The following is a 22,555-nucleotide window of genomic DNA, read 5'->3' as shown; positions in this document are numbered from 1 at the left end:
CATGCCTTTTGCAATGGTTATGAAGCTGAGAAGTTACAAGCTTTCTGCACACACCTTACATGCTATTCTTTACGGGTAAATATTCCATAAGACATGTGTGTGGTGTAGGGAGTTTGTCAGGCCTCAGATGAGTTGTTTGCAAAGAACAGGGAACTCTTTGCCAGGACCTCATTGTCACAACAACCTTTGTAAGTAACGTACAAAAGGAGAAATGATCAGCTCAAACAAATGAGAAGAGGAAAGGGTTAATTCTCTGCTGCTCTTCACCGCCTGAGCCAGTCTCCAAGGCCAGGTCCCTGGGGATCTGGCCTGGCTCTGAGCCCCCTGCTGGGATTCACAGGGCAGCAGTATAAATATCCCTGTACCTCAGCCCTGGTCAGTGCAGATTCCCCGCCGCTTGCAGCTCTCCAACAGGGTCACAGACGGAGATTCCTCCTCCCCAGCTGGGGCCGGAGCCTGGTGAGTCCTTTGCATGGAATGAATCCGTGAAGGGGGAATGGAAGCACATGAAAGCTATGAAATGTCTGAGCTGGGGTTGGATAGAATGGGGGTGTCTAATTCTGACTGCAGGGGCAGGAGAGGAGACCATCGCACGGAGATAATGCTCCTGTGACCGCTCTGTAGTTCGGTGTTAGGAAGAGGTCACTGGGTTACCCTGATCCAGTCCCACAGAAGTCACTGGGGCTCTTGCTGTTGAACTCAGTGGGCTCTGGACTGGGCCGTTCTTGGTTACGTGACTGTTCAGAGTAAACCTCATTGGAAACCTACTCACCCCAAATCTCTGAACCCTAAATCTCGAGGCCTTCACTCAGGCAAAACTTCCATTAAAATCAACAAAGACCTCAGGACTGGGTCCATTCTGATTCTCAGAAGTAAGCTGGTTTGAAGCAGCATAGATGTGAATTTCCAAAGTGTATAACCCAGCAGCAACCGATTATAAAGGCTGCTTTGGTACTGATTGTGACAGGTTCCCCCCAAATTGGGGTACCACTGAGCCCACTGACCCACCCGCCTGGGCTGCCACTCACCCTGTACTGCTGTGACAAGGTGCAAAGCCCTCCAGCCTGCACCTTCACCAGCATTCACACAGGTAGAGACACACCCAGCTGCAATTACACACAGGCTCTTTAACCAGCAGCTTTCCAGGCTAGCACCCCAGAGCAGAACAATCCTGCCCTGGTCAAATCTGGCCAGTGTGTGTGTTTAATACCCGGTCGCCTCTCCCTCAATCTGAAGAGGACCTTGCACACTTGGGGTAACCAAGCAGAGATTTTCATCAAACACTCTACTCAACGCTCACTGGTTTAGATTATAACAAAACAAGTTTATTAACTACAAAAGATAGATTTTGCGATTTAATATAAAGGTTAGGTTGCATTTTTGTTTATTTGCTAGGTAATCTGCTTTGATCTGTTTGCTTTCACTTATAATTACTTAACATATGTCTTTCGTTGTTAATAACATTGTTTTTGCTTTATCTAAACTAGTGAGTTGGAATGAAGTGCATGGGAAAATCATAGCTCGAGGGACAAAGGCTGTTGTATATTCCTTTACTCATTCAGGGAGGGGCAAATTCTATGAGCTTACGCTGTACAGTTATCTGTGCAGGGTAAGATGGTAACATTTTGGGTTTATACTCCAGTGGGTGATATGAATCTGGGAAGCTGGTGGTTAATTTGGCTGCAGCCTCTCTTTTGTTGGTTCACATGCGGTGGCTGGTTAGAGAGCCTGCATGTCACTGCAGCTGCGTGTGCATCCTGATCTGCGTGTATCCTGGGGTAATGGTAAGACTGGGAGCAGGTCTGCAGTTTTTGACAGCAGCACAGTGTGAGAGGGAGCGCAGGCTGGTGGGTCAGAGGGCTCAATGAAACCCCAGTTCCAGGTGGCACCCCTGGGGGAACCTGTTACGCTGTCAACAAATGCACCCCAGGGCTAGCTGACACTTGAGTTCTCACTGATTGTTTCTTTTGCTGTTAGTTATTGGAAACTGAATAGAAGATCGAAGCAATGGTACATGATGCCAGCTGACAATCACACCTTTTTTGCCCCTGTGACCTACATCCTGACTGGCATCCCGGGTACGGAGGAGTCTCATGTCTGGATCGCCATCCCCTTCTGTCTGATGTACGTTACAACACTTTATGGGAACTTTCTCCTACTATTCATCATACTAACAGAACAAAGCCTCCATGAGCCCATGTATCTATTCGTCTCCATGCTGGCCACTGCTGATCTGCTGTTATCTACCACCACAGTACCCAAGATGCTGGCTGTATTCTGGTTTAGAGCGAGGGAAATTTCTTTTGCTAGCTGCCTGACCCAGATGTTCTTCATCCATGCCAGTTTTATTGCAGAGTCGGCCATCCTGCTGGCCATGGCGTTTGATCGGTACGTTGCCATCTGCGACCCCCTGAGATACACCACCTGGCTAACCAAGTCTGTGATTGGGAAGATAGGGCTGGCAGTTGTCACAAGAAGTTTCTGTATCATTTTCCCTCTCATCTTTCTGGTGAAGCAGCTGAAGTTCTGCAGAACCAACCTCCTGCCTCACAACTATTGCGACTACATGGGCGTAGCCCGGCTGGCCTGCGATGACATCACAGTCAGTGTCTGGTATGGCGTAGCTGTGGCTATTTTAGCAATCGGTTTGGATGCTGTGCTCATTGCTTTGTCTTATGGGCTGATCCTCAGGGCCGTCTTCCGGATCCCCTCCAAGGACGCCCGGCTCAAGGCTCTCCGCACCTGCGGCTCCCATGTCTGTGTCATACTGATGTTCTACATGCCGGGCTTTTTCTCCTTTTTTGCACACCGATTTGGGCACATCATCCCAGGTTATATTCTCATCCTACTGGCCAACCTCTACGTGCTCATTCCCCCCATGTTCAACCCCATCGTTTATGCGGTGACCACAAAAGAGATCCTGAAACGGGTGATCAATCTATTTTATCGATGCTGCAGCAGAAGCTTTTTGCTGAGCCCAAGGAGGCAACAGAAAATGCTCTGGGACTTGGAAATTAAAGCCAGGTTTTCATTGGAACTGTAGGGGAGTATTTACTATGTACTTACACTGTGTAACCTTGAAAGCTGGTCTCTCTCGTCAACAGAAGTCGGTTCCAAAGAAAGCTATTCCCTCCTCAGCTTGTCTCTTGAATATCCTGGGACCGACATGGCTATAACAACACAGCTCCCTTCCACAAAAGGCAGCCAGACTGAATGAGTCTCTGTTCTAAGATGAAGGGAAACAACAAACCAAGAAAGCACAAAGGTAAAATCAGCCTGTGAGAGAGCACGGTGTGTGCATCTCCTCTGTGACAAGCTGCATCTGAGCTGCACTCTTAGTGGCAACAGAAAGCAGCAGCCAAGGGGGCCATGACCTGGAACAGTGGGAAGTGCCCTGGACTGCACATTGGGAGAGAGGGGCTCAGGGCTTGGTTCTCCCTCCAACCTGCTGTGTCACCGTGGGAGAGTTTCTTTCCTCCTCGGTTTCCTCATTGGCAAAGTGAGCACACTTTGGGGCCAGCATGGAAGTCAGGAGTAAGTCTCCTCAGGGAGGCAGCACAGGGATTGCATGGCGCTCCTCTGCACAGCCCAGAACCCGAGCAGGGGTGGCTTTGACTGTGCTATCATGGGCCTCCTCGAACTGGAGATCCGCCCCAAGAGGACATGGCAAGGGCACCACACACCTCACACAGCAAACATGGTGATTTATAATGTTTAAGGCCAGAAGGAACCACAGTCTGACCACCTGTATAACACAGGCCCTAGAATTTTACCCATTCACCCCTTTATTGAACCCAGTAATTTATTTTTCATTACAGCACCTTCCACAAAGATATGTGAACTCCTAAATCCTTCTCAGGGTCACTGCTTTTTATCCACCTTTCAGTCCATTCGTCCAATCCATATTTCTCTAACTTAGTGGCAAGAATACTGTGGGGGACCATATGAAAAGCTTGCAAACGTCAAGATATAAATCCACTGCTTTCCCCACATGCACAGAGCCACTTATCTCATCATAGAAGGCAATCAGGTTGGTGAGGCATGACTTGCCCTTGGTGAATCCATGTTGACTGTTCCTGATCACCTTCCTCTCCTCCGAGTGCTTCAAAATGGATTCCTTGAGGATCTGCTCCTTGATTTAGCTGGGGACTGAGGTGAGTCTGATCGGTCTGAAATTCCCCACGTTCTCTTTCTTCCATTTTTTGAAGATGGGCACAATATTTGCCTTTTTCTGATTGTCCGTCACCTCCCCCGATCTCCAGAAATTTTCAAAGATAATGGGCAATGGCTCTGCAATCACATCAGCCAACTCCGTCAGCACCCTTGGATGCATTAGATCTGGACCCATGACCTTGTGTATGTCCAGTTTTTCTAAATTGTCCTCAACCTCTTCTTTCAACACAAAGGGCTGCTCACCTCCTCCCCATGCTTTGTTGCCCAGTGCAGCAGTCTGGGAGCTGACTTTGTCTGTGAAGACCATGACGAAAAAAGCACTGAGTTCTTCAGCTTTTTCCATATCCTCTGTCACTATGCTGCCTCCTCCATTCAGTCTCCCTGACCGTCTTGGCTAACAGCTATTGATGGATTGATCCTCCATGGACTTATCTATTTCTTTTTTGATCCCAGTTATACATGTCGTGTTCTTTTTCGAATGCAGTTGTACTTTTGGCCATCACTACATCCCCTTGCAATGAGTTCCACAGGTTACATCTGCGTTGCATGAATAAATATGTCCTCTTCTTTGTCTTAAATCTGCTGCCTATCAATTTCATTGGGTAACCTCTGTTTTTTGTATATTGTGAGAAAGTAAATAATATTTCTCTATTCACTTTCTCCACACCAATCATAATTTTATAGACCGCTGTCATATCCCCCCGTAGAGGTCTTTTTTCTAAGCTGAACAGCCCAAGTCTTTTTAGGCCCAGTGGAAACACCCAAGGTGAGGAAGGAGTTTGTGGGGAAGCCAGAGGGCCCTGCACCCGACTCCACAGTCAGCTGTGACTCTCAGCCAGTGTGGAAAACAAAAGGTTTATTTGTCGAAGGAACAGAGTGTAGAACAGAACTTGTTAGCCCAAAGTCCGTGACTTTCAGCAAATCCACCTTGGGGAGACCGGTCTGGACACCCCAGACTTCAATCTCCCGAGTCCCTCACAGCAGACTGCCCAGCTTCTAGCGGCCTGACCTCCGACACACCCATTGTTCCTCCTCCTGGTCTGTGTCCCCCTTCCCAGGCAAAGTGCCACCTGGTCTCATCCCCCTCCTGGCTTTCAGGTGACGAAGGGCACGGGCCATTCCTTACATGCAGGCAGCTGGAGCCACCTCCCCTCGCCCCGAGGGCCTCAGCAATTGTCACACACCCTTATTCCCACCACCTAGTCATTGGTGAAGCACACAGGGAAACTGAGGCACACACAGTATTCATGCAAAACCGTAAGACTGAAATAGGTTCGCATGTAACATAATAAGGAGGAAAAACCCACTTTGTAACAGGTGTGTAGTAGTGCCAAAGGGCCCTGTAGACCGATGTTCAAGACCTGTGATCCCTGACACACAGACAGCAATGGAGACAGAGTCAAACAGGCCGATGGCAGCCTTCTCTCCTGGCACCCTTTACTATTGCTGCCAATGAAGTCTGGACCAAAAAGACAAATTCTCTGACTCTGCCCTTCTCTGACACAAGCAATCAGGACAGCCCACCTGACCCAGAATCTCTAGGGGACATCACCCAGTGATAATCCGAGACGTGTAGGCCTGGAAGGGACCTAAACGGGTCATCTAGTCCAGTCCCCTACACTCAAGGCAAACATTTTCCAAAGTGGCTGCTGATTTAAAGATTTTCAGGTTTGGACGCAGGGGCACCAGAACGAGGCGGGCCAAGGTCCATGGCCCCATCACTTACAACAGTTGGAGGGCTAAGAACTCCCAGTGTTTACTGGCCAGAAAGGCAAGCGAGAGGGGGATGGGGTGGAGAGGAGTGAGTGGGGGGCAGAGGATTGGGGAGAAGGGAAGGGGTGGGGTATCAGTGGGAGGGGTGGCGTGAGGGTGGGATTTGAGGAGAACGGATGGGCTGGGGCTTCAGGGGGAGTGGCAGTGCAGGGTAGGGGTGCAGAGGAGGGGTGGTGTCAGTCCGGGGGTTCAGGTGAGGGGTGGTGCGAGGACGGGACATCAGGGGACGGGGCTGTGCCAGGGCGGGGTGCTTAGGGGAAGGGGCAGTGTAGGGTGGGGGCTCAGGGAGGAGGGGAGGGGCAAGTCAAGGCCTTGGGGAAAGGGGAGATGCGGTGGGGGGCAGGCCAAAGTTCAGGCACCGGTGCCCCCCCCCCACACGCACACTTTTTTGGAGATTCCGCCGCTCCTGTTTGGATGTTGAGCTTGAGCCATCCAGGGTCTGACTTTCCACAGCTGCTGAGCACCCACCACTCCGGTGGCAGAGAGTGGGCGACACACTATGCCCTGGTGACTTACCTTCCACTCAAGTCCATAGAGCCACTGTCAATATCAATATCTGTTATTCCTTAACTATTGCCTGGACATGCCTTTTGCAATGGTTATGAAGCTTGAGACGTTGCAAGCTTTCTGCACAGCCCTCACGTGCTTCTCTTTATGGGTAAATATTGCATAAGACTTGTTTGTGGTGTCGCGTGTTTGTCAGGCCTGAGATGAGAGCTGTTTGAAAGAACAGGGAACTCTTTGCGAGGGGAGGAAAGGGTTAATTATCTGCTGCTCTTCACCACCTGAGCCTACCACAGAGGCCAGGTCCCTGGGGATCTGGGCTGGCTCTGAGTCGTCCCCGTCCCCCCCCCCCCCCGGATTCACAGGGCAGCAGTATAAATATCCCTGTAGCTCAGCCCCGGTCAGTGCGGATTCCCTGCCGCCTGCAGCTCCCCGTTTGGGTCACAGACGGAGATTCCTCCTCCCCAGCTGGTGCCAGAGCCTGGTGAGTCCTTTGCATGGAAGGAATCAGTGAAGGGGCGAATGGAAACACATGAAAGCTATGTAATGTTTGAGCTGGGGTTAGATACAATGCGGGGGTAACCTCTGACTGCAGGGGCAGGATGGGAGCCGGGGCACTGAGATAACGCTCCTGTGACTGCGCTCAGGTTCAGTGTTAGGAAGAGGTCACCGGGTTACCCTGATCCACTCCCAAGGAAGTCACTGGGGTCTTGCTGTTGAACTCAGTGGGCTCTGGACTGGGCCGTTCTTGGTTATGTGACTGTGCAGAGTAAACCTCATTGGAAACCTACTCAGGCCCTGTATTATTCTGCACCCAAAATCCTGAAGCCTTCACTAATGCAAAACTTCCATTAAAATCAGTACAGACCTCAGGACTGGGTCCGTTCCACTTGGCAGAAGTTAGCTGGTTTCAAGCAGCAGAGCTGTGAATGTCCAAATTGTAGCACCCAGGAACAGCCAATTATAAGGTCTCTTTTGATGCTGATTGTGACGGGTTGCCCCCGGGTTGCCATCTGGACCTGGGGTACCACTGAGCCCGCTGCCCCACCCGCCTGGGCTGCCACTCACCCTGTACTGCTGTGACAAGGTGCAAAGCCCTCCAGCCTGCACCTTCACCAGCATTCACACAGGTAGAGACACACCCAGCTGCAATTACACACAGGCTCTTTAACCACCAGCTTTCCAGGCTAGGACCCCAGAGCAGAACAATCCTGCCCTGGTCAAATCTGGCCAGTGTGTGTGTTTAATACCCGGTCGCCTCTCCCTCAATCTGAAGAGGACCTTGCACACTTGGGGTAACCAAGCAGAGATTTTCATCAAGCACTCTACTCAACGCTCACTGGTTTAGATTATAACAAAACAAGTTTATTAACTACAAAAGATAGATTTTAAGATTTTTTATAAAGGTTAGGTTGCATTTTTGTTTATTTGCTAGGTAATCTGCTTTGATCTGTTTGCTTTCACTTATAATCACTTAAAATCTGTCTTTCATTGTTAATAACATTGTTTTTGCTTTATCTAAACTAGTGAGTTGGAATGAAGTGCATGGGAAAATCATAGCTCGAGGGACAAAGGCTGTTGTATATTCCTTTACTCATTCAGGGAGGGGCAAATTCTATGAGCTTACACTGTACAGTTATCTGTGCAGAGTAAGATGGTAACATTTTGGGTTTATACTCCAGTGGGTGGTATGAATCTGGGAAGCTGGTGGTTAATTTGGCTGCAGCCTCTCTTTTGTTGGTTCACATGCGGTGGCTGGTTAGAGAGCCTGCATGTCACTGCAGCTGCGTGTGCATCCTGATCTGTGTGTATCCTGGGGTAATGGTAAGACTGGGAGCAGGTCTGCAGTTTTTGACAGCAGCACAGTGTGAGAGGGAGCGCAGGCTGGTGGGTCAGAGGGCTCAATGAAACCCCAGTTCCAGGTGGCACCCCTGGGGGAACCCGTTACGCTGTCAACAAATGCACCCCAGGGCTAGCTGACACTTGAGTTCTCACTGATTGTTTCTTTTGCTGTTAGTTATTGGAAACTGAATAGAAGATCCAAGCAATGGTAAATGATGCCAGCTGACAATCACACCTTTTTTGCCCCTGTGACCTACATCCTGACCGGTATCCCGGGTACGGAGCAGTCTCATGTCTGGATCGCCATCCCCTTCTGTCTGATGTACATTACAACACTTTGTGGGAACTCTCTCCTACTATTCATCATACTAACAGAACGAAGCCTCCATGAGCCCATGTATCTATTCGCCTCCATGCTGGCCGCTGCTGATCTGCTGTTATCTACCACTGCAGTACCCAAGATGCTGGCTGTATTCTGGTTTAGAGCGGGGAAAATTTCTTTTGCTGCCTGCCTGACCCAGATGTTCTTCATCCATGTTAGTTTTATTGCTGAGTCAGCCATCCTGCTGGCCATGGCGTTTGATCGGTACGTTGCCATCTGTGACCCCCTCAGATACACTGCTGTGCTAACCAAGTCTCTGATCGGGAAGATAGGGCTGGCAATTGTCACAAGAAGTTTCTGTATCATTTTCCCTCTCATCTTTCTGGTGAAGCAGCTGAAGTTCTGCAGAACCAACCTCCTGCCTCACACCTATTGTGAGCACATGGGTGTAGCCCGGCTGGCCTGTGACGATGTCACAGTCAACATCTGGTATGGCGTAGCCATAGCTATTTTAGCAATCGGTTTGGATGCTGTGCTCATTGCTATATCTTATGGGCTGATCCTCAGGGCCGTCTTCCGGCTCCCCTCCAAGGATGCCCGGCTCAAGGCTCTCCGCACCTGCGGCTCCCATGTCTGTGTCATACTGATGTTCTACACGCCGGCCTTTTTCTCCTTTTTTGCACACCAATTTGGGCACATCATCCCAGGTTATATTCTCATCCTACTGGCCAACCTCTACGTGCTCATTCCCCCCATGTTCAACCCCATCGTTTATGCGGTGACAACAAAAAAGGTTCTGAAATGGGTGATCAATGTGTGTCGTCAGTGTGCAGTCGGAGATTCCTGCTGAGCTATAGCAGGCAACAGAAATTACATTGGGACTTGGAAATTAAAGCCAGGTTTTCATTGGAACGACAGGGGTGTATTTACTATGTACTTACACTGTGTGAGGTCGAAAGCTGGTCTCTCTTGCCAACAGAATTTGGGTCCAATGAAAGATATCTCCACCCCCACTTTGTCTCTCTGATATCCTGGGACTGACAGGGCTACAACAGCACCGGTCACTTCCACAAAAGGCAGCCAGACTGAATGAGTCTCTGTTCTAAGATGAAGAGAAACAACAAACCAAGAAAGCACAAAGGTAAAATCAGCCTGTGAGAGAGCACGGTGTGTGCATCTCCTCTGTGACAAGCTGCATCTGAGCTGCACTCTTAGTGGCAACAGAAAGCAGCAGCCAAGGGGGACAGGCCATTCAGCCATGGGAAGTGCCCTGGACTGCACATTGGGACACAGGGGCTCTAGTGTTCATTCTGCCACTGACCTGCTGTGTCACCTTGGAGAGTTTCTTTCCTCCTTCGTTTCCTCATTGGCAAAGTGAGCACACACTTTGGGGCCTGCATGGAAGTCAGGAGCAAGTCTCCTCTACTCAGGGAGACAGTGCAGTGATTATATGGGCCTCCTGCACACAGCCCAGAACCCGAGCAGGGGTGGCTTTGAGTGTGCCATCGTGGGCCTCCTTGACCTGGAGATCCACCCTAATAGGAAATGGCTAGGGCAGCACACACCCCACACACCATCCCAGGGCAAACATGGTGATTCAGTGTTTAAGCAGGCCCTAGAATTTCAGCCAGTGACCTCTGTATTCAGCCCTATAACTTGTCTTTGGCTAAGGCACTCTCCACAAAGATATGTGATCTCCTGAATCCTTCTCAGGGTCACTGGTTTGCCGGCCTCCGTCCCCCATTCCGTAGCCAAGGCCTGTGTCCCACGGACCTTGTGTTTGGTACCTTACGGCACATTTTGCGTGGATGGGCCCTACTTACCCAGGCTGATCGCACTCTCTTCCCTACATAGGTGGCTTCATGGGGCTGACCGAGAGGGAGAGAGGTCAGGGGGTGCTGTGGCCTGGTGCAGTGGTTGAGGGACTCATCTGCAGGTGCTCTCTGGTCCACCGACCGTGGGAGAGAGAGACAAAAATCTTGTGTGTGGTTAGCTGTGCCTTACCCCCTGCTAGTGGGATGTTTTGCCACTGAGGATAATGTGATGACTTCTCCTGGGGATTAGAGGCTTGTGTAACCACCTGCTAATGCACAAAAATGCTGCGGGAAAGTTTTTCTGCTTTTATTCCCACCTTCCATTCCTGGAGCTGTGCAGTAGAAATGTCTCTAAGAACATAAAAATGGCATATACTGTGTCAGACCAATGGTCCATCTCGCCCAGTGTCCTGCCTTCTGACAGTGACCAATGCCAGGTGCTTCAGGGGAGTGAGCAGAACAGGAAAATCACCAAGTGATCCATGCCCTGTCATCCCATCCCGGCTTCTGGCAGTCAGAGTTTTTGGGACACCAGCAGCATGGGGTTGAATCCTTGACCATCGTGGCTAATAGCCATTGATGGACCTATCCTCCTTAAACTTATGTAAGTCCTTTTCAATCCTTTTCCATCACAACATCCCCTGGCAATGAGTTCCACAGGTTAGCTCTGTGTTCCATAAAAAAAATACTTTCTCTTTTTTGTATTAAATCTGCTGCCCTGGTTTGTGCAGTGTGTGAAAAAGTAAATCACATTTCTCTATTCACTTTCTCCACACCTTGGTTGTCTCTTTTCCAAGCTGAACAGTCCAAGTTTCTTTAGTCTCTCTTCATACGGAAGCTGTTCCATCCCCTTAATCATCTTTGTTGCTCTTCTCTGAACCTTTTCAAGTTACACTATATCCTTTTTGAGATGGGGCTACCAGAATTGGACATACTATTGAAGGTGTGAGCGTACCATGGATTTATATTGTGGCAGTATGATATTTTTCTATCCATTCCCTAATGGTTCTTAACCATCCATTAGCCTTTTTAACCACTCCTGTGCCTAGACCAGAATTTTTCAAAGAACTACTCATGTTGACTCCATGATGTCTTTGTTGGTAGTATCAGCTAATTTAGACCCCATCCTTATATATGTGTAGTTAGGATTATTTATTCCAGTGTGCACCATTTTGCACTTATCAATGCTGAATTTCATCGGCCGTTTCGTAGCCCAGTCATCCAGTTTTGTGAGATCCCTCTGTAACTGTTCACAGTCTGCTTTGGACTTAACTAGCTTGAATAATTTTGTATCCCCTGCTACCTTTGCCACTTCAGTTTTCCGGATCATTAAGGAATGTGTTGAACAGCACTGGTCTCAGGACAGATCCTTGGGGCGCCCCAGCATTTACCTCACTCCGTTGTGAAAATGGACCATTTCCCCCCCTTTGTTTCCTATATTTTAATCAGTAACTGAACCACACGGGGGCCTTCCGTCTTATCCCAGGACAGCTTACTTTTCTAAACAGCCTTTGGTGAGGGACCTTGTCAAAGGCTTTCGGAAAGTCCAAGTGCACTATAGCTACTGGATCACCCTTCTCCACATTCTTGTTGATGCCCTAAAGAATTCTCTTAGCTTGGTGAGGCATGATTTCCCTTTACAAAATCTGTATTAACTCTTCTCCACATATTGTGTTTATCTTGTAAACCACCGGAGATATTTACTGCTAGCCGTCGCAGATGTGCCATAGGCCACTAGAGGCTGTTTCATTATCCCATCCCATCCATCAACTCATCCAGCTCACTTTGTGATGAGGAAATTTCTGGGAGGCAGAGTGGGCCTGAGGGGGGATGATACCTCAGGATGGGGGATCACAGCTGGGGGCTGCCACCTCTGCGAGGGCGGAGCCAGGCTGCGGAGCGGAGGCAGGGCAGGAGCAGGTTTGCACCTCAATGAACTTGAAGTTCACAACCTGTTTAATTTTCCCCATTTTTCCTGCAGCTTTTGGTCGGGGGTTGGGGGCCCTCTGGCTTGGGAAGGAAAGAGGCAGGCAGAGAGTTTGTTACAGACCCCGTTACACACTGGCTCTAAGTTAGTTACCTCTTGTTCCCTCTGTACCTCACTAAAGGACAAGAGAAAATGGATCTTTCCTTCCTCCCTAGGCCAGTCCTGTAACCCCTGGGTAAAGGGTCTGCGTGGCAGGGAGATATAGATCCTGGATGACATCCACACAGGCTGTGAATTGGGCCTGGGACTCAGGAGATCTGGGTTCTATCCCTACACTCTACCAACAGGCTGCTAGAGAACCTTGGGCAAATCACTTTGCCGCCCTGTGCCTCAGTCTCCCCATTTGTAAAATGGAAATAATGATACTGCTGTGCTTTGAGACGCCCCAATGAAACAGCTCAAAATTATTATTATTTAATCTTGTTTCTAATGGGGCCCAACGGCCTGTGCCAGACACCTCTGAAACAGAGATCCCTGCCCCGAGGAGCTTACAAACTAGGCTAGACATCGCACCAAGGCAGAGGAGAATCTAACCCAGGGAGCTGGCCCGGTGCTGGCTTCACATCCCTGTTATTCCCAGATTCATTAATTCCAAGGCCAGAAGGGATCATTGTGCTCATCCAGTCTGATCCCCTCCATCGCACAGGCTGGAGGCCTGCCTCCAAATAATTCCCAGAGCAGAACTTTTAGAAAAACATCCCATCTTGATATGAACAATCGTCAGTGATGAAGAATCCACCACAACCCTTGTCAATTATTCCAATGGTTAATTTCCCTCTCTATTAGAAATCTACAATTTATTCCCAGTCTCAATGTGTCAAGCTTCCACTTCCAGCCAGTAGATCATGTGAGACCTTTCTCGGCTAGACAGAAGAGCCCATTGTTAAACGTTTGTTCCCTGTGTAGATATTTACACACTGTGATCAGACTTAACTTTTTCTTTGTAAAACTGAACAGATTGGGCTCTTTGATCCTCTCACTATCAGGCAGGGTTTCTAATCCTTTAGTCATTCCCGTGGCTCCTCTCTGAGCCCTCTCCAATGGATCAGCATTTCTCTTGGGTCTGTCCATTTCAGGGAGCAGGGAGGTAGGGGCTGTCAAGGCCATTGCTGCTCACAAAGATGTCATCGGTGATGTCACAGTCGGCCTAGCTGGGGGGCAGTGCCAGGAACCCCTGCAGAAGCAGGAGGGGCAGGAGGGAGCTGGTGTCCTGGGAGTGGAGAAGTGGGGGCTGGTATGCATGATTTGGGCCTGGATTCTGGCATTACGCAGGACAGGGGGAGGTTGGTTCCCTTCTCCTCCTTCCCCACCCGTAGATCGGTGATCATGAGAGCAAGAACAATACTACGAACAACACCACAGTGAAGCAAACCCAGACCCCACTGCTCTCCGGCTCTCCTTGGCTCTCCCTGAGCCTCACCAAGCATGGTGGACAGCGGAGAGATCACCATCGCCTGCCCAGTCACCGCCGCCAACCCCCGCATCATCCGAGTCACGAGGGAAACCCCCCTGGTGAGGGAGGAGTTTGTGGGGAAGCCAGAGGGCCCTGCACCCCGACTCCGCAGTCAGCCGTGACTCTCAGCCAGCATGGAGAACAGAAGGTTTATTTGTCAAAGGAATAGAGTGTGGAACAGAACTTGTTAACACAAAATCCGTGACTTTCAGCAAATCCATCTTGGGGGTACCCCTGGCCGGACACCCTAGACTCCCCTGTCTCTGGGTCCCCCTAAGCAGACTGCCCAGTTTCCAGCGGCCCAAACTCCAACACGCCCATTGCTCCTTCCCCTGGTCTTTGTCTCGCTTCCCAGGCAAAGTGTCACCTGATTGCATCCCCCTATGAAGGGTTCAGTAACAGAGACCCCTTCTGGTTCTGGTGGGACCCAGCTGAGAGTGCCAATTCAGGACAAATTGCTTACAGCAGGGCAGTTACAGCCCAAGGGTGGGGTTTCTATGCACACCGGGGCAAACACAACCAGCCAAACAGAGAAGACTTCGGTCTCACCCCACTGGCTAACCACAAGTCACACAAGCAATTCCCTTTCACACTCCAGTTTCCCAGTATCACCACCAGGGCCACTTGTTATGGGGACAAATGGTTATGAAAACCAATACCCCAGTAAAAGAACAAAGGTTCTCTTGATCCCAAAGGACCAAGCCCCAGACCCAGGTCAATATACAAGTCAGATCTGACCCACAAATCATGCTGTTACCAAACCTTTAGAATCTAAAATCTAAAGGTTTATTCATAAAAGGAAAAAGATAGAGATGAGAGCTAGAATGGGCTCAATGGAATCAATGACACACAGCAACGGCCAACTTCTTGGTTCAGGCTTGCAGCAGTGATGGAATAAACGGTAGGTTCAAATCAAGTCTCTGGAGAACATCCCCAGCTGGGATGGTTCTCTAAGTCCTTTGTTCAGAGCTTCAGTGTAGCCAAGTCCCTCCAGAGGTAAGAAGCAGAACTGAAGACCAGATGGAGGAGCTGCAGCAGGTTTTTACAGTCTCTTGCCATGTGGCCTCTCTTTCTGTGTCCCTAAGACAAGCTGTCCATCCCATGGCCTGGAAAAACCGCAGAGTTCTGTCCATAGGCAGGTCCCTGCATCCCTGGCTGAGTCACAAGGTGTATCTGCCTTCTCTCAAAGAGTCAACTGTATCACTGATGGTCCTTAATCGGCCACCCAGCAGGCTAGGCAGAGCTGACACCAGCTTGTCTGAGGTGTCACCCAGAAGCGTAGCAGAAGTTTGAAATACAGACAGTACAGATCCAATATTCATAACTTCAACTACAAAAATGGTACATACAGATAGACAGCATCATCATAATGAGCAAACCACAACCTTGTCTTAGACACCTCATTTGACCCCCTTTATATAAGATTTGGTGCCACTACAGGACCTTGCTTGCAACAATGATCTATATGGTCCCAGTTCAAGTCAATAACGTCACAGCTGACGTACGAAAATTACCTCTGAGCCCGTTTTCCCTGCCAGCTTGGGACTCCAGAACACTGCCTTGTTAAGCCAGACACACTAGCCTGCTACAACACAGACCCAGGTCTGGGCCACGCCCCCAAAGCTGCAGACTTCATCCAAAAACAGCACAGCAGATTACCTCTGTAGCACCCAGACACCCAGCTCCCAATGGGATCAAAACCCCAAACAAATCCGTTTTATTCTGTATAAAACTGATACAGGGTAAACTCATAAACTGTCCACCCTCTGTAACACTGATAGAGAGATATGCTAAGCTGTTTGCTCCCCCAGCCTTCTCGATAAAAGCGTGGTGTAGACAAGCCTTTATTCTCCTAACTCCAGACACAGAAATAATACATGCGAACAAATAGGATGAACACACTCAGGTGATTATAAGTTTGTAATGATACCTTACAAGAGATCCTTTTCATACATCATATTCCAGTTACATCATATTCACATTTATGAGCATATTTTCATAAAGCATATGGAGTGCAATATCACACCCCCTCCTGGGTCTCAGGAGACGAAGGGCACTGGCCATCACTCATGTGCAGGCAGCTGGAGTCACCACACCTGGCCCCGAGGGCCTCAGCAAAAGTCACACACCCTTATTCCCACCACCTAGTCATTGGTGCAGTACACAGGGAAACTGAGGCACACACAGTGTTCATGCAAAACCGTAAGCCTCAAATAGGCTTGCACACAACATAGTAAGTAGGAAAAATCCACTTTGTCACAGGTGTGTACTGGCGCCTAAGGGCCCTGTAGACTGATGTTCAAGACCTGAGGTCCCTGACACCGAGACAGTAATGGAGATAAACAGGCCGATGGCAGCCTTTTCTCTTGGCACCCTTTACTATTGGTGCCAATCAAGTTTGGACCGAGAAGACAAATTCTCTGACTCTGCCCCTCGCTGACACAAGCAATCAGGACAGCCCACCTGACCCGGAATGCCTAGGGGACATCACCCAGTGATAATCCGAGATGTGTAGGACTGGAAGGGACCTAAACAGGTCTTCTAGCCCAGCCCCTACACTCAAGGCAAACATTTTCCAAAGTGGCTGATGATTTTAAGGGTTTCCTGTTGGGATGCACACCAGAACGATGGGGGCCAAGGTCCAGGGCCCTGTCACTTTTAAAAGTTGGAGGGCTAAGTCCTCCCAAGGTTTACCAGCCAGAAGGGCGAGTGACAGGGGGAGGGGGTGGAGAGGACTGAGTGGGGCCAGTGGCAGGGCTGGCTCTGGGGTTTTTGTCGCCCTAAATTCCGAGAGCGCAACTGCCCAAGCGAAAAAAAAAAAAGAAAGAAAAGGGTGGCCGAAAAGCCCCCCCTGGAATTCTGCCGCCCCGAGCACGTGCCTTCCTGGTGCCGAGAGCCGGTCCTGGGCAGTGGAGAGCAAGGGCTCAGGGGAAGGAGTGGTGCAGGTCAGGGTTTGGGGAGGAGGGGTGGGATGGGGCACGAGGGAGAGGGGAGGTGCAGGGCGGGGAGGAGGGGTGGTGTGGGGCAAGTCGGGGCCTTGGGGAAAGGGGCGGTGCGGGGGGGCAGGCCACAGTTCAGGCACCACTACCCCCCCCACCACACACACTTTTTTGGAGCTTCCGCCGCACCCCTTTGGGTGCTGAGCTTGAGTCATCCAGGGACTTGCTTTTCACAGCGCCTGAGCACCCGCCACTCCGGTGCAGAGAGTGGGCACTGCGAGTGCTCCGCACCGCTTGAAATCTTGGCTGAGGTGTGTCCCAGGCTGGGGGCTGCAGCAGGCCAACTTTGCACCTTGGTAGAGGGACACGGGAACCACCAGACTGGATCCTTGTTGCGTCCATCTAGCCCAGCAGCCTGTCTCCAACAGGGGCCAGCACCAGGTGCTTCAGAAGCAGCTGTGAGAATCTCTCATGAGGGGGAGATGGGATAATCTTCCCCTCACACCCTGCGTCCCATCCTTAGCTCTAACAGAGATTGGCTTAAAGCCTGAGCCATGGGGGTCACTCTCCCTTCCAAAATGTGTGTTGTCATTAACGCTGGTAACTCTGGGTATTTCTGATACCCAGATAAATGTCCAATCCCTTTTTGAATCTTGCAAAGGTCTTGGCCTCAACAAAATCCTGCAGCACTGAGTTCCACAGTTGGATTACGTCTTTTGTGGGAAAGTATTTCCTTGTATGGGTTTTTATTTACCACCTTTTACTTTCCTTGTATGTTCTTTGTTCTACTGTAATGAGAGGAAGAGTAGCTCCCGATTTCCCCTCTCTCTACCACCTACCATCTTACGTCTACACATAGAGTCAGACAAGGGAGAGGAGGTCATATCTTTTATTGGACCAACTTCTACTGGGACAGCGACAAGCTTTCGAGCTACATGGGGGGTGGGGGCGCTTTTGAGCTATATGGGGGGTGGCTTTCGAACTACATGGGGGCCCTACATGGGGGGGCCTACATGAGGGGGGCTTTCAAGCTATATGAGAGGGGGCTCAGTGTCACAAGGTCTTTTCTAAACAATGTACAAAAGGAGAAATGATCAGCTCAAACAAATTGGAAGAGGAAAGGGTTAATTCTCTGCTGCTGTTCACCACCTGAGCCAGTCTCCAAGGCCAGGTCCCTGGGGCTCTGGGCTGGCTCTGAGCCCCCCGCTGGGATTCACAGGGCAGCAGTATAAATATCCCTGTACCAAAGCCCTGGTCAGTGCGGATTCCCCGCCGCTTTCAGCTCCCTGACCGGGTCACAGACAGAGATTCCTCCTCCCCAGCTGGGGCTGGAGCCTGGTGAGTCCTTTGCCTGGAATGAATCCGTGAAGGGGCGAATAGAAATGCATGAAAGCTATGAAATGTCTGAGCTGGGGTTGGATAGCATGGGGGATGTGTAATTCTGACTGCAGGGGCAGGAGAGGAGCCGGGGCACAGAGATAACGCTCCTGTGACTGCTCTGTAGTTCGGTGTTAGGAAGAGGTCACCGGGTTACCCTGATCCACTCCCACGGGAGTCCCTGGGGGTTTTGCTGTTGAACTCAGTGGGCTCTGGACTGGGCCGTTCTTGGTTATGTGACTGTGCAGAGTAAACCTCATTGGAAGCCTACTCAGGCCCTGTGATATTCTACACCCCAAATCCCGAGGCCGTCACTCTCATTAACGCCATAAGGACCCCAGGGCTGGGTCCGTTCCGCTTGGCAGAAATTAGCTGGTTTCAAGGAGCCTGGCGGCGAATGTCCGAACTAAAGAACTCAGGCACAACCGACTCTAAGGGCTGCTTTGATACCCGTGTTCCACCGACTTCGGGTGACCACATCTCCCTACGCTGAATGCGGGACAGCTGGTCAAATTACTTGTCTTCAGGCAAGTTCCACAACAATCCGTCAGAACTATGCAGTAGAAATGTTCAAATTAACATCAAATAGACTGAGTCCCCGTTAAAAAAAGTACAGCATCGTTGGATTCCTTTCATTTACCTTCTTCTCTTTAAGTTTTAGGGTCCATGCAGGAAGGGGTGACACCCCCCCCAATGCCCCCCATCCCCACGGGGAGACCTGACACACACACTCCTGTACACCTCTCTCACAGAGGGGCGGTGACCGAGCAACCGACCTGACCCTCCCTGTCCGGCCCGTTTCGCCCTCCATGCCTGGCTGGGACCCCGGGATGGACCTGCCTCTCCTGGTACCTCGCGCCATGTCTTCCCAAGGCAACATGTGGGGGGACACAAGGTCACATACCCCGATGTGAGGATGTGAGGCAGCAGGGAGGGGGGAGTGCTGACCTGGGAATGTGCCCTGGGGATGGGAGACCTGAGAGCCTGTGACCTGAGCCAGGAGGGGGACGGGGAGGTAACACCTCTGCGGAGGAATGTGAAGACAGGCTGCAGCAGGGAACCTGCTGGGGGGGTTTAGTTTCAGTTTGGGGCTGGGTGGAGGAACACAGGGAACCCCAGGGCTGGGGTCTAAGCTCCCTGCTCCCCCAGAAGGACTTGACTGAGGGGTCCTGGGGGTACCCACAAGCTCTGTTTTGTTCTGTGTTCCTGTTGTCCAATAAACCTTCTGTTTTACTGGCTGGCTGAGAGTCTCAGTGAATCCCAGGAAGAGGGGTGCAGGGCCTGGACTCCCCCACACTCCGTGACACCCCCCCACAGGCAGATTTCTGCCAGGGTTCACACCAGTATCTGGCCAGCAGCAGCCTTTCAGCACAGTGCAGGAGGGAAGGGACAGGAGCTGCTTCCAGCCACAGGAGAGTAGGAAGGGGTAGAAGGGATAAGAACATAAGATCGGCCATAATGGGTCAGACCAAAGGTCCATCTAGACCAGTACCCTGTCTACCGACAGTGGCCACTGCCAGGAGCCCCAGAGGGAGTGAACAGAACAGGGAATCATCAAGTGATCCATCCCCTGTCGCTCATTCCCAGCTTCTGGCAAACAGAGGCTAGGGACACCATCCCTGCCCATCCTGGCTAATAGCCCTTGATGGACTGATCCTCCATGAAATTATCTAGTGCTTTTTTGATCCCTGTTACAGTGTTGGCCTTCTCAACATCCTCTGGCAAGGAGTTCCACAGGTTGACTGTGCCTTGTGTGAAGAAATACTTCCTTTTGTTGATTTTAAACTTGCTGCCTATTAATTTAATTGGGTGACCCCTAGTTCTTGTGTTATGAGAAGGAGTAAATAGCACTTCCTTACTTACTTTCTCCACACCAGTAAAGATTTTATAGACCTCTATCATATCCCCCCTAAGTCGTCTCTTTCCCAAGGTGAAAAGTGCCAGTCTTATTAATCTCTCCTCATTTGGAAGCCGTTCCATCCCCCTCATCATTTTGTTGCTCTTTTCTGTACCTTTTCCAATTGCAATATATCTTTTTTGAGATGGGGCGACCACATCTGCACACAGGATTCAAGATGTGGGCGTACCATGGATTGATATAGCGGCAATAGGATATTTTCTGTCTTGCTATCTATCCCTTTCTTAATGATTCCCAATATTCTGTTTGCTTTTTTGACGGCCGCTGCACACTGAGTGGATGTTTTCTGAGAATTAGCCACCGTGATGCCGAGATCTGTTTCTTGAATAGTAACAGCAAATTTAGACCCCATCATTTTATAGATATACTTGAGATTATGTTTTCCAATACGCAGTACTTTGCATTTATCAACATTGAATTTCTTCTGCCATTTTCTTTTCCAGTGGCCCAGGTTTGAGAGATCCCTTTGTAGCTCTTCGCAGTCTATCTAGGACTTACCTATCTTGAGTAGTTTTGTATCATCTGCAAATTTCGCCACCTCACTGTTTACCCCTTTTTCCAAATCATTTATGAATCTGTTGAATCAGACTGGTCCCCGAATAGACCCCAGGGGGACACAACTATTTCCCTCTCTGCATCCTGAAAACTGACCATTTTTTCCTGCCCTTTGTTTCCTATCTTTTAACCAGTTACCAATCCATGAGAGCACCTTCCCTCTTATCCCATGACAGCTTTCTTTGCTTAAGAGCCTTTGGTGAGGGACCTTGTCAAAGGCTTTCTGAAAATCTAAGTACAATCTATCCACTGGATCCCCTTTGTCCACATGCTTGTTGACCCCCTCAAATAATTCTCGCAGATTGGTGAGGCGTGATTTCCCTTTACAGAAACCATGTTGACTCTTCCCCAACAAATTATGTTCATCTATGTGTCTGACAATACGGTTCTTTACTATAATTTCAACCAGTTTGCCTGGTACTGAAGTCAGGTTTACCGGCCTGTAATTGCCGGGATCACCTCTGGAGCCCTTTTTTAAACATAGGGGTCACATTAGCGATCCTCCAGGCATTTGGTGCAGAAGCTAATTTAAATGATAGGTTACAGGCTACAGTTAGTAGTTCTGCAATTTCACATTTCAGTTCCTTCAGAACTCTTGGGTGAATCCCATCTGGTCCTGGAGACTTATTACTGTTTAGTTTATCAATTTGTTCCAAAACCTCCTCTAATGACACCTCAATCTGGGATAGTTCCTCAGATTTGTCATCTACAATGAATGGTTCAGGTTTGTGCATCTCCCTCACATCCTCAGCCATGAAGATGACCTGGCTCGTGTCTTTGCAGAGCTCATCTTTTCTCTTTGACAGCTGCCCTCTCCCCCTAACTCCCACAACCCCTGCATTCCCTTGGGTGGAAGCAGCTTCTTCCTTCCTACCTGCCCAGTATCAAAAGGCATCTAAACCCTCAAGGCTGCTGCTGGCCACCGATGTAACCAAGCTTCCTCCTGTCCGCCAGCTGCAGCACGAGCAAGAAGGGGTTAAACCCTAAGACTGCATTGTGCATCAGGACCCTGGGAACCTGACTGCAGGGGCTTCAGCAAACCAGGGCAGAGAGGTGGCTGAGCAGGGGAGGGTGCCTAGGGGACAGAGCAGCCCAGCACCCCTAGGGGCAGGATCCAGGGCGGGGAGTTCGAGCGTGAAGATGTTGCTAAGCCCAGCCCGGGGCAGCATGGGGAGGAAGGAGCCTGATGGCCAGGCTGCTAATGAGGGGCTGGTTCTCCACACAGTGCTGGGGGGGATATGGAGGATCAGTGGGGCTGGGGGGGGTGAAGGGGCAAAGCAGGGAGAGGACATGGGGTTTAGCCAGCACATAGCGGGGTCTGAGCTGAGGGACCAGCATGGGGAGCAACTGGTCCCATGTGCTGCATCTTCGCCCTGCCACCAGCCTTGCACACCCACCTGCATCGTTGGGCAATAGACACCACCCCCCGACTCACCGCAGGAAGGCAGGCATGTGGGAAGCAGGGATCTGGCCAGCAGCAGGACCTGCTGGTATGGATTGGGGGAGATAGAAAATTCAGGACAATATGCCTGTTTGAAGAAAAAGTCAGGACACCTGCAGGAGGGCTTAAATACAGGACTGTCCCTTTAAAAACGGGACATCTGGTTTCCCTGAGCCGACTGCAGCTGCAGTTCTCCGGAGCAGAGCTACCAGCGCGGCCAGGCTTAAAATGCTGCCCCTGCGCAGCTGCACCGCTGTGGTGCGTTAGTGGAGACGCTCTGTGTGACGAAGCAGGACTGTTCTTAATGTTTTCTCTGAATAGTGTGGGGGTGCCTCAGTTTCCCCTGGGCAGTTCTTAAGTCTGTAGGGGGTGGGGTAAGGGTGTATGATCGTTGCAGAGCCCTAGAGGGCAGGTGTGTGCAGGGGTCTGGACACAGAGAATGGCCGACACCCTGTTT

General features: G+C 50.3%; 1 protein-coding gene and 1 pseudogene across 2 annotated transcripts; both read left to right on the top strand.

Moving 5' to 3' along the window:
• The first annotated feature begins 413 nt into the window (after window positions 1–413).
• Window positions 414–4,779, top strand: LOC311517311 (olfactory receptor 52B2-like; annotated as a pseudogene). The gene is made up of 2 exons (XR_014714546.1): window positions 414–459; window positions 1,978–4,779. The product of XR_014714546.1 is annotated as an olfactory receptor 52B2-like (transcript).
• A 1,703-nt stretch (window positions 4,780–6,482) lies between these two features.
• LOC311517299 (olfactory receptor 52B2-like) lies at window positions 6,483–9,559 on the top strand. The gene is made up of 2 exons (XM_084622031.1): window positions 6,483–6,934; window positions 8,468–9,559. Exon 2 carries the CDS (start codon window positions 8,505–8,507, stop codon window positions 9,462–9,464), a length of 960 nt encoding a protein of 319 aa, XP_084478157.1. The 5' UTR covers window positions 6,483–6,934; window positions 8,468–8,504; the 3' UTR covers window positions 9,465–9,559.
• Window positions 9,560–22,555: the final 12,996 nt, after the last annotated feature.

The sequence above is a fragment of the Lepidochelys olivacea genome, assembly GCF_965140295.1.
Source record: "Lepidochelys olivacea isolate rLepOli2 genome assembly, chromosome: 1".
Classification (NCBI taxonomy): domain Eukaryota; kingdom Metazoa; phylum Chordata; order Testudines; family Cheloniidae; genus Lepidochelys; species Lepidochelys olivacea.
Note: the sequence above shows the minus strand (reverse complement) of the source record. Positions and strands in the feature narration are given on the sequence as shown.